At 37.6% G+C, this 12,587-nt stretch overlaps 2 protein-coding genes across 3 annotated transcripts; both read left to right on the plus strand.

Moving 5' to 3' along the window:
• The first annotated feature begins 267 nt into the window (after window positions 1–267).
• Window positions 268–3,014, plus strand: LOC137180354 (E3 ubiquitin-protein ligase TRIM21-like). Its single transcript, XM_067585683.1, has one exon. It carries the CDS (start codon window positions 443–445, stop codon window positions 2,084–2,086), a length of 1,644 nt encoding a protein of 547 aa, XP_067441784.1. The 5' UTR covers window positions 268–442; the 3' UTR covers window positions 2,087–3,014.
• Window positions 3,015–4,742: 1,728 nt separating this feature from the next.
• map1lc3c (microtubule-associated protein 1 light chain 3 gamma) lies at window positions 4,743–9,142 on the plus strand. 2 transcript variants are annotated; one of them, XM_067585685.1, is made up of 5 exons: window positions 4,743–4,908; window positions 4,998–5,053; window positions 5,144–5,250; window positions 8,564–8,734; window positions 8,813–8,966. In XM_067585685.1, the coding sequence occupies exons 1-4, from the start codon at window positions 4,848–4,850 to the stop codon at window positions 8,688–8,690; spliced, it is 351 nt and encodes a 116-aa protein (XP_067441786.1). In that variant the 5' UTR covers window positions 4,743–4,847; the 3' UTR covers window positions 8,691–8,734; window positions 8,813–8,966. The 2 variants fall into 2 exon arrangements, with proteins under 2 accessions (XP_067441786.1, XP_067441785.1); XM_067585684.1 differs by lacking the exon at window positions 8,564–8,734 and having other exon boundaries at window positions 4,753–4,908; window positions 8,813–9,142.
• Window positions 9,143–12,587: the final 3,445 nt, after the last annotated feature.

Consider the following 12,587-nt stretch of genomic DNA (forward strand, 5'->3'; position numbering starts at 1 on the left):
ACACAACAAGATATGGACATATTCTGTGTTATGTTGTCAGTGGTTCATTTTAAAGATTGTATGGAAGAATAGTACAAGCAGAAACAGCCACAATGAGCTGTTAGATAAAGAGCTGCAGATGACAGTCTCTTACTGTGTTTGTGTAAACCAGCTCACATAAAACACGTCATCAAGGTAAACAACAACTTTAAACTCACCATGCAGCCTTGTGGATAACTGTTTGAGCTGCCAGCACGACTTCAATGATCACGGTTGCTCACGACTCCGTTCACGTGTTCCCATCCCGATCAATAACAGAAAATATAATTCAATATTACTTTACCTAATATCACATGTTATACTTAATACAACAATAATTATCCTTATTTCTTTTTGAACAAATAATTGAAATTTAATTTAAAAACAAATTGTGTCTTTTGTTTTTCACACTCAGTGTGTAGATATGTCTGCTGCCAGCTGTCTGCGATCTGAAGATCAGTTTCTGTGCTCCATCTGTCTGGATGTGTTCACTGATCCAGTCACCACACCATGTGGACACAACTTCTGCAAAAACTGCATCAATGAACACTGGAACAGTAATGACCAGTACCTGTGTCCCATCTGTAAAGAGGTTTTCTACACAAGACCTAAGTTGAAGGTGAATACTTTCATCTCTGAGATGGTTTCTCAGTTCAGACAGGAAGCTCAACAGAAAGCCAGCAGCAGCAGCTCAGAGCAACAAGCTGCCAAACCAGGAGAAGTTCCCTGTGACGTCTGTACTGGAACCAAACTGAAGGCCCTGAAGTCCTGTCTGGTGTGTCTGACCTCCTACTGTGAGACTCACCTGGAGCCTCATCTGACAGCTTCACGTCTGAAAAGACATCAGCTGATGGACCCTGTGGAGAACCTGGAAGACAGGATGTGTATGAAGCACGATAAACCTCTGGAGCTGTTCTGTAAGACCGACCAGACATGTGTCTGCATGCTCTGCTCTGTTTTAGACCACAAGACACATGATGTTGTTCCTCTGAAAGAAGAATATGAAGGAAAGAAGGCAGAGCTGGGGAAGACAGAGGCTGAAATTCAGCAGATGATCCAGAAGAGACGACTGAAGATTCAAGAGATCAAACACTCAGTTGACCTCAGTAAGGAAGATGCAGACAGAGAGATAGCAGAAGGTGTTCAGGTCTTCATCACTCTGAAGGAGTCTGTTGAGAGAAGCCTGAATGAGCTCATTGAGACGATTGAAGAGAAGCAAAGAACGACAGAGAAACAGGCTGAAGACTTCATCAAAGAGCTGGAACAGGAAATCTCTGAGCTGATGAAGAGAAACTCTGAGGTGAAGCAGTTCTCATGCTCTGAAGACCACCTCCACCTCCTCCAAAACTTCCCCTCCCTGAAAGCTGCTCCACCCACCAAAGACTGGACAGAGGTCAGCGTCCATCCACCATCATATGAGGGGACTGTGGTGAGAGCTGTGACTCAGCTGGAGAAGACGCTCAGTAAAGAGATGAAGAAGCTGTTTGAGGCTGAGCTGAAGAGGGTCCAGCAGTATGCAGTGGATGTGACTCTTGATCCTGATACAGCAAATCCTCATCTCATCCTGTCTGATGATGGAAAACAAGTAAACTGTGGTGACGTGAAGAAGAATTTCCCAGACAACCCAAAGAGATTTACACGTTATTATATTGTCTTAGGAAAGCAGAGTTTCTCTTCAGGCAGATTTTACTTTGAGGTTCAGGTTAAAGGGAAGACTAAATGGGATTTAGGAGTGGCCAGAGAGTCCATCAACAGGAAGGGAAAAATCACACTGAGACCTCAGGATAGTTACTGGACTATATGGATGAGAAATGGAAATGAGTACAAAGCTGGTAATGACCCTCCAGTCGTTCTCTCTCTGAAGTCTCAGCTTCAGAAGGTGGGGGTGTTTGTGGATTATGAGGAGGATCTGGTCTCCTTTTATGACGTAGATGCTGCAGCTCTTATCTACTCCTTTACTGGCTGCTCCTTCACTGACAAACTCTACCCATACTTCTGTCCTTGTAATAATGATGGTGGTAAAAACTCCGCCCCTCTGATCATCTGTCCTGTCAATCAAACTGAGTAGAGTAATCACCTGTTTTATGTCATAAATGTGTCTTTGTTTTTGAAGAGAGTAAATAAACAAACACATTCTTGTTTATTATGAGAAAAAACACAAACTAGGATTTCTATCTAAAATTAAATCTCTATTTAAACATCTGATCAAATCCACAGAACTTTAGTTTCATTTCTAGTCAAAAACACAAAGTTTCCAAAAAAACCCAAAACTTTCAGTTTGAAGTGAAACCACAGAAAACAAAGTGTGAATATTTCACAGTGTCATAAAGCTTCATTGTAGAGTTCAGCTGAGACCATGACTCCACAGAATATGTGTCAATATTTTACAGGCTGTAATAAGTGCTGAAACACTTAATGACAGAACAACAGAAATGAATTGATTGATTGATGATCATTGAAATTATTTGTCAGACAAACATTCTCAGGCTCCATCTTTTTAAATGTGAGGTTTTGCTGCTACTCTCTGCTCTATATGATGGTAACTGGAATATTTTTGGGTTTTGGACTGTTAGTCAGACAAAACATTCAAAGACACCTTGAACTCTTAGAAACTGTGATGAATATTTTCACTATTTTCTGACATTTTATAGAGTAAATAATGATTCAAAAACAGGTTAAAACAAGTTTAATTGTTAATGAAAATAATCATAAGTTGCAGCTCTACAGTTGATTAATAGAATATGTGTATAATGTGTATAAAGGATTTTCTTATCTTGTCTGAGGTTTGTTTAGTTTCTGTCCACTTTGGCCAATTTGTTTGTTTGAATATTGAATAGATTGATTATGATTTAAAGAAATCTGTAAATATGTGATTGTAAAAACCTGTAAACTAAACTATGTCTGTAGTTTTAATGTAAAGCTTTAAAAACATGGCCTGAGTAAGCAGTGACTTGTTGAACACCAAACACAAAAAATAAAAGCTGGTTTACAGAGAAGCTGTGTTTGTGTTTCTGTTACAGTTCATTAACAATCACAAATGTTTTTCTGCTTTCTTTACCAAACACTTATTAGTCTACATATGCAGCTTTGTATCATCATGTTTCAATATTTTCTCTCTGCACTGATTATTGTTTTTTACTTAATTGACCTACAATCTATTGAGAGGTTTGTTTTCTACTGAAATAAATTATCCAAATGTTTTTTATTGTTGCACATTGTTAAACTTCATGTCAACTGTACAGTAACCAATATTTCAAGTAAAAGAGATTCAACAATAAAACCTGCAAACTCGTTCTGAACCAATAGAACAAACTACTATCAGCACAGAAAACCAGTCTGGACCAACAGCCTGTGGACTCCTGTTCCATGTCAATAGTCAGTAAATTATTGCACCAGTTTGTAGCCATTTTTAAAAGGTTCAGTAATTCCCTAAAACAGCTGATTTCTGTAGTTTTTAAAGGACGAGTTCACAATTGTTCAAATGTGTCTTAAAGCAAAAATCAGGAGCTCAAATGAACATGAAACATGTTTTTCTTGCTGTAATCATTCCTCCTGTTCATACTGACCATTAGAAGATCCCTTCATAATGACCTTACAATGGAAGTGATGGGGGACAAAATCCACAGTCATTTTTGTCTCAGCTAGGTGGGGTGTGTCAGTGTCTGTGTTTGATTGACAGCAGCTGGGGGGGTGTCTGTGTTTGACTGACAGCAGGTGGCAGGCTACCAGTGTTACTACGTATGAATGGAAAGTAAACAAACTGCTGTAGCTACAAGTCATGCACAGACAGCGTGTCGCTAACAGGGATTTTGAAGAGCAACGACCAAACCAGCATCTAACAGGTCTGAAGCGACATTTGCAGGTATGTTTACATGCTGTTTAATGTGCTGCAGCTGTGCAGCTAATTAGCTATCTAGCTGCTAACTGATGTTAGCGGTACACTTTTCCCTGGTGAATGTTTGTTGGTGGCTCATTCAACAAGCTAAGCTGCAGGACAAGACTTGTGTTCATGTTTGTAAGTTAGATAAGAAGGAGACTTAAGCAGGAAAGCTAATGTGGGTTCAGAGTCTGTGGCTCTTGTGTTGTGTAGCAGGATGCTATCAGGCTCAGTGTGACTATCTGCTCTGACTGTGATAGAACGACACATTATCAATTTATGCAAGATTTGATTTGCTGTGTTGAAATAAGGACTCCAGCTGACAGATAATGGGAGGGTATCTAATTGAAATAATGTAAAACTAGGGGAACCATGATGCAATCAAACAATTTAAAATATACATTTATCCGTCTTTGGTCTCTTTCTTAGGAAAGGGATTTACAGAGCAGATAAGTTGCTGTAGCAGACAAAAATAGGCAATTTAATGTCAGTTGGACTTAAAGCCATATATACAAAGACACTACCATTATTTACCAAGTATGTCCCCATTTTGAGTGTATCAAATGCTTCAAAACAGTAAACAAACGTCCACACAAACGTCTCATATTGATTCAGTGTTATAGAAAGCTTTATCTGGTAATGTGATATCAACAAACAGGCTGCAGTCCTCACTCAGCTGTAAACTGCTTTGGGTCCCAGCATTACTGCTGTCGGCCCTTCTATGAGGCCTCTTGTCTCTGCTCGGTCTGGAGCTCCGCTGCTCCTCTAACCTGATTAATCCGCAGATGATTCACGCTGTGACTGCGGCCATGTGCTAATCAGCTGATGCGCCGCAGCCGCCTCTCCTCTCTATTTAACTCCCGCTCTGCTCTCTGCAAACACATGTTCAAGCAGCTCTCCATCACACACACACTCTCTCACTCATACTCACACACACACATACACACACAGCATGCCTCCGTTTGACAAAACCCATCCGCAGAGCAAACCCTTCAAACTGAGGAAGAGCTTCGGTAAACCTTTCAAACACGTCAAAGATGGAGGAAAAGTCGCTTAGAAACTAAAAAAAAAAAAATTTAACTGTTTTGCTCTTTCTGTGCAGCTACGAGGAAACAAGAAGTGGCAGGAATAAGGTCCAAATTCCCCAACAAAATCCCGGTAAGTTTGTGACAGAAATGATTCATAATTCATCATGAAATGTGTTTTTATTTTTATTTTAACCTCATCTGTCTGCTGCTGCTGCTTCAGGTGATAATTGAACGCTACGAAAGGGAAAAGTTTCTTCCTCCGCTGGATAAAACCAAGTTCCTGGTGCCGCATGAACTCACCATGACTCAGTTTGTCACCATCATCAGGTACAAATTCATCTCACCGTGTTTATAAGTGCAGCCAAGAGCTCGAAGTGTTCAAATATATCAAATATGTCAGGCGGAATATCAGAGAAACTGTTTAAAAATGATACTGAAGATGTTTCGACTATTTGCTGAATGATGCAACCGAAGAAAACATGATGTCTCAGGTCTGAATATTTCAGTTTAAATATGTAGTTGTGATTTGTATGAAAAACTGCGTTTTCTAACTTAAAACTTTTTAAAGGGGGAAATTAGCATTAAACCTGGTTTTAAAGGTAAATCTAAATCCTCCTGTCTTTTAAAATTATTGGAAAAAAAATCCAACATGCTAAGTAGGGCTGCAGCTAATTTTATATTTTCTTGATTGATCAATTAGTAGTTTGGTCCATAAAATGTCAAAACTGTGAGAAACGTCATCGATGTTTCCGACAACCCAGATGCAACCTGAAGATCCTCAGTTTACTGTCAGAGGACTAAAACCAGAAAATATATTTTTTTAAGAAGCTCAAATGTGTTTTTTAAATGACTCCAAACGATAACTTGATAATCAGAATAGTTAATGATTAGTTTTCTGTTGATCGATTAGTCGTTGCAGCTTTGATTCCAGACATGTTGTACTGTGGCAGAAGTGAAACTCAGACTTACTGGAAAAGATCTGTTGATCAGGTGATTATTTATTTATTTTTAAATGTAGGGACCGGTCTATTTTCTGGAAATGATTAAGAAATATTAAACTTCACCCACATTCATAAATTCTATCTGACTTTCAGTCTTTTGACACTTCAGATTTGTTACTTCCTCTCAGATTCTCTTGTCATGATTACTCAGCAGAAACTGTCCACACATTACAAACTGTTATGTAACCGATACGTGTCACACAAATCTGTTTAGGAAACGACTAATAAGACGAAATCTGAGCTCCCCCCCCCCCCCCCCCCCCCCCCCAAATCAACATTTTGAGAGAATATTTTCTCTAATTTGTGAGCTCCACCTCATCAGTCTGCTTTATGTGAAGTCTTATGAGTCTGTAGTTCGTCCGTCACGTGGTGATTCGTTGCAGAACAGCTGCTGACGACTGGACACGCTCACTTCAGACGTTTTCCTTGTCATCTGAATTAACAGGAACGTTTTCATCTCTGCTGCCGTCATTCCACCAGAGAAACCTTTTTAAAGTACTGTCAATATGTCACGCAGCCTTTTTTAAAAAGAAGTCAGGCTTTAAATCATTTTTATTAATACTTCACATTCCCTTTACGATGTCGGCCTAGAGGACGGCTCTCACTAATACACGTTAAATTCACTTAAAGAATCACTTTTCTCACTTTGTTTTTAGTTACATCTCTTCATGCAAATAGTTAGTTAGTTAGTCCAGTTTTAAAGATTTCAGCCTCCATTCAATTCAACAGCAACATGTTTCTATAATATTCTGGATAATCCAAAGAATATGAAGTCAACAGTTTCATCAGATCTTTTTTCTTAAGTATGAAGCAACTTTAAAACTGTTCAGTGTGTTTCTGGCAAAACGACATAAAACATTTTGTAAATACTGTCAGCAGAGAGCGGAGACACAAATAACCAGTAAAATTGCAAAACTCAATACTAGACGTGAGAATTTGTTTTTGTTTTTGTTTTCATGAACCAAACTTTTGAAAGATCTTTGTTTTATTAATCTTAAGAGCAGACTGAAGACTGGAACCGACTTTACTTTGTTCTGATCAGTTTCACATCTTTGACCCTGAAGTTAATCAGCACCTATTGATTTAAGTGATTTTCTCCCAGATCGTCTGTATTTAAGTTGACTGTAAACAGTCACTTTCACTCCAGATCTCTGAAGTTCTTCATTTCATCTTTGTCATCGTTACACAGCAGGAAGTCAGCAGTTCAGTTTCTCTGCTTCAGTGGTCAGATGAGTGTTAATTATCTTAAACAGGAAGTAGATTGTTGCACAACAATCAAGACGTTTACTTTTTTAAACTCCTTAAACTTTAAATTCCAATGACTGATTTATTAAACCACATTTAAACTTCCATGATGTAACGAGGCTACAGCTGCATCAGAGTCTTAAAGCTCAACAGACAAGACTTCAGCTGTTCACAGATTTCACACCACATACTGATACTGAACAGTTCGTTCTGTATATTTTCACAACTGGTATCCAAGAAGTCCATGAGACGTGCACTGATTCATTACAGAGTTAATAAATTAGGTAAAACATAAAATAAGGGCTGGATATCAAACCTCAGTACATATCTGGTACAGATGGAAATGTGTCCAACTGTCAAGTGTTGGAAAGTTGTTATTGAACATCTTGTTCATGTTTGTTCTTTTATACTTTTTATACTACACGTCCTGTTTTGCATCTACAGACTTTATTTCATTTTGGCAAAGACGACGTTTAACATTTAAAAACTTTCAAATGCATAAAAATCTTTTTGGCGTCGGTACTGAAACACTATAAAAGTTCAAATGATACACGGCCTGAAGGACAAAGCAGATATTTTGATATTTTGTCAAAGCAGGATAAACATAGATGCAATTAATAACATTAACAATGACCTGAATCCCATTTTAGTTTCCCAAACTGACCCTCGTACAGCGTGTGATGGTTCAGGTCTGCGAGGCGACGCTTTAATGGAACTGAAACATGGTTAATGTTAGTTTTCCTGCTATAGAAAGTCAACATGTCTGCTATGAGAGTTGAAGTTAAGATTCAGCTCAGTTTAACCAGCAGTTGAGATCATTTTATCAAAGATTTCTCTCCCACACTTGAGCTACTTTAAGTGTGATTTTATTCCAACACCCTGCTGAAGCCCTCCAACTGAAACGTGTTGCTAACAGTCATGTAAAATCATTCTAAGACTGATTTATTTTTTATTTTTCCTCTTGTTTTCAATCCGGTGACTTCAAACAGCAGCTTTTTGTCCACTGAGTGACTTTACTAAGCAAAGACACTCCAGATCTTTCCCTTTCACCGTCCTCTGTCCACACACCTGTAACTCAGGCGTCTTGAGCTACTTTAAATGTGTTTTGTATTTTATTCCAACACCCTGATGACGGGTTTTTATTGTCCTCAGTCATCGTGGTTCTTGACTCCGAGGGCTGAGTGATTTTTTTAGAGAAGTACTTTTTGTCCTCTTGAGATTAATCTCAGTTTAACCTGCAGTTGAGTCTATTTTGTCACACAGATGTTTTTCTAAACACTTACTACCACTTTTGTTTTGAGCTGTCTGTGGAGCCATTTAGAAATAGTGCCTCATTTTCACTGTGCAATGCATTGTGGGGATAATAGTCTGCATTCTGACATTTTTGTGTGTAGGTTTGTCATTTTTTCCATAGTGAACACACACATACTTGGAGCTGCTCAGAGTTATGATTGGAATTTGCAGCCAGCTGAAGTCTCCAGCTGCTGCAGCGCCTCCTTTTTAAATACCAGACGACAATAGTTGCTGCACATTTCTGCTGACCAGCGTCTCATTAAGAGCAGCAGGTATGTGAAGCAGCTAACAGACAGACAGCCTGCCGGACGACTCATGACTTCTTCTTTTTGTCTTTTGTCTCGTGTCAGGAACCGCATGGCTCTGCTGCCCACTCAGGCTTTCTACCTGCTCATCAACAACAGCGGACTGGCCAGCATGTCGCTCACCATGGCTCAGGTTTACAAAGACCACCAGGACGAGGACGGCTTCCTCTACATGACCTACGCCTCGCAGGAGATATTCGGACACTAGCGAACGTTCACCGCTTTAGGTTTTATTCAATGACGAAGGCTGCTGGCCTCTTAACTCAGCTGTAAATAGAAAAAAAAAAATTCTGTATATATTGTAATATTTGTTTGTGTAAGATGAATTTTAATTAATCTGTGTGGATCCAATAAATCTTATGTATAAATAATGAATCTGTGCCGTCTGATGGTTCAGATTAATCTTTCTATCAAACAAAAAAATTGATGAATATTTACAGTTTTTACAGTTAAGTTGTATTTCTGAAGCCATTTTCAGTCCAGTTAGTATAAAGTCAGCTTAGAGTCACATCTACTACTTGTACACAAATGGTCACATATGACCTGAAATAATTAGTTGATAGAAGAAAGGTTTGATAAATGACAGTTTTTGAGCAAAACTGTCCAAAATTCTCTGGTAGCAGTTTCTCATGTGTGAATATTTGCTGTTTTTATCATGGTGAACTGAACATCTTCATGTTTCTGACGGTTGTTCAGTCAGAACGAGTCATCTGAATGTAACTCGGGATTCAGGGAATAATGATCATGATGATTTTCACTATTGTCTGATATTTTATACACTGATCCATCAAATCCAGTTAGCTGTCAGATTTTGTTTCACTATTTTTTTTCATTGTTTGAATTAGAGCTGCAATAATTGGTCAATTATTAGTCGACTGTCAGAAAATTAATTAATTCTAACAAAAAAAAGCCAAAATTCTCTGGTTTGAGCTTCTGAAATTAATATAATATTAGTAAACTGAATATCTTTGGGTTGTGGACAAAACAAGACATCTTAGGTTGCATTTTTTTGGGAAACAGCGATTGACATTTTTCACCATTTTCAGATATTTTAAAGGCCAAATATCTAATTGATTAACCGAGACAATAATCAACAGATTATTAAATAATGAAACCAATTGTTCATTGCAGCCTTAGTGTGAATCAGATGCAGGTTAATCTACAGTATCGTCCTCTGAGCTGCTCTCTGTCCACTAGATGGCAGCATAGATGCATCAAACTGAAGCTGGAGTCACTGAATCTCCTTCAGTTTATAGTTGTTTGTTCATTTCTTTGGGTTGAAAAAGACATAAAAACAAAACATCTTTATACCAGTTTCATTATGTGTCCTGGAGGACGACCTGAGAATTCATTGAAGACAAAAACAGACTTTTCCACTTTAAACACAAACCTGATGTCTCAGATTGTTTTTTTCAGAAAAGGTTTTTTGCCTTTGAAGAAACTTCCAAAGAAGAACATAAAAGTTTCTTTGTTGGTCTCTGATGCAGAAAAAAATAGTTTTTGTATAAAATATTATAGAATCAGACAGGATCTCGACCCACAACCTCGTTCATAGTAAACCTGCTGGAACCTGGTGTGGCTGCATCAGCTCAGAATAATTAATTATCAGCTGATCAGAACATTGATCAGTGTCATGATAATGAACATCATGTCTGAGTCTCTACATTAACTACAGTCCAGTCTGAACACTGACAGCTTTAACTTTACTTCATTTTAACGTTTTTAACATAGAAGTTTTGTGTCAAGTTGGCGACTTTTTAAAGTTTTTGCAGATTCTCCCTTCAGTACGGTGGCCCAGAGGTGCAAAACACAACATTTCAGGAATGTTAAAAGAAAAAATAAAGCAAAGAACTTTAATAGATAAAAACTAACATAAAAATGCACATAAGATCTACAAATATAAAACCTCAGATGAGTGATGCTACGGTTATTGTGGCCAAATATCACAGTAAACAGTTTTATCATGATAATCGTCAAACTTTGCTGAAATACAACTAATTAGTGCTAAAAAGTACAGTATCAGTTAAAAGTTTGGACACATTTTCAAGATCAAATTAATGGGAAAGTGTGTTAAATTACACTTTACAAATTACATTTTGCATGACATATTTTTATTCTGTTCAATTACAAAGTAAAGATTCCTTCAGTTCTTGTGCTATAATGCAAAAAAGACTTTTTCAAACATAAATCTGATGAAAGGACAGCGTTCTGTCTCTGCTCACTTCAGCCAGTTTTGTCTATTGAGGAAAATGTCTTCCAGTGATTAAGACTTTACCACATTTCATCACAAATGTCATTAGAGGAGTTGGCGTTAGTGGTTTTGTGGATCTCAGTGGCTCCTTTAGAGTTGCAGAGATAGTTTTGATGATAGTTTACACTTCATTAGCTGTAATGAAATTAAGAAAACTGATTACGTCCACTTAATCTCCAGCAGCTGCCTCACTGAGGAGGAAACAGTCTCTCAGTTTAACACAACTTCATGGTTTTACAGGATTCACCTGTGAGTGTTCAGGTCTCAGTCAGCCTCTTTAAAGTCCAACTGAAGCTAAAAGTCATTTTTATTAGGAAATCAGTGATTTTTGTTTTTGACTACATATGTATTTGTTTCAATGTGTGAGACAATTTATGAGTAATTTACGAGGTTCACAAATGCTTTTTCCAACCCGCAAACATTTATCAACCAATTTGAACAAATGTAAAACAAAACAAAACAAAAAAAATAACTTGAATAATTTTTCTGCATACATACACTCACCGGTCACTTTATTAGGAACACCTGTGTAATATAAAGTAATCTAATACAACATAAATTCTACTTCATGAAGCTTTTACATTGTCAGTTTTTGTTGACATTGTCAGAAAGGTGATAATTCTACTTAATATTTATTAATAAGGTCGTAGTGGGTGGTGGTGGTGAACTGGAGTGAATTACAGTGAATGGTGTCCCTATTATTTTGTCTACTCCAATTTGAGAGAGGCGAAATGTTAGGAACACTTTTAAATATAATTCACTCCAGTAAACCATCCACTACGACCTCAATAGTAAACATAAAGTAGAATCATCACCTTCAAGCTTCATAAAAGTATCATTTATGTTGGAGCTGTTGTATTAGATTCATTAGATTGAACAGGTGTTTCTAGTAAAACGGTCGCTGAGTGGATGTTTCTAACTTCAAGTTCGTTAATCTAATATTTGCTTTTGAAAAGCTTCCGGAGCATAAAAATGTCTTCGATCATAAATTCATCATGTTTATGACTTTCTTAATCTCTTAGTGACTACAAACTGGTTTCAAACCAGTGACTTAATAAAGCAGGTTGCAGCATTAAAACTTAACAAATATCATAACTTGAACAATAAACAATCTCATAGTGTAAACAGGAAGCATCACAAGCTTTAACATAACTTCCACAAAGAAGTTGTATTCATGCAGTTTTCAGTGAGATTATTAATTAAACTAACCAACGTTGGGAGTCAGCTTTTATTTCTTAAAATAATTCTACTGATCTACAAGTAAACACATACGCAAAGTAACTTATCTTTGTTTTTTTCTGATGTAATATTTGACAGCAGGATTAGAAGAAGTCATATAAAGGTTGAACACAGATATACATCCTGCTGTGGAACAGATGAACTGATGGATTTATGTCAGAAGGTTTCGGTTTTGTTTTGTTTTTGAGAGAAACTTTTTGTTTAATGGAGTCAGAGGTTCTGCTTAATGTCCTGCAGCAGTCAGCCGGTGACCGCGGATCCTCTGGGAAGCCAATCGCTGCAGTTAATGAAGCCTGTTGTTGTGCAGCTGTAATGGTCCCAGCTTCACAC

The sequence above is a fragment of the Thunnus thynnus genome, chromosome 3 (genome assembly GCF_963924715.1).
Source record: "Thunnus thynnus chromosome 3, fThuThy2.1, whole genome shotgun sequence".
NCBI lineage: Eukaryota > Metazoa > Chordata > Actinopteri > Scombriformes > Scombridae > Thunnus > Thunnus thynnus.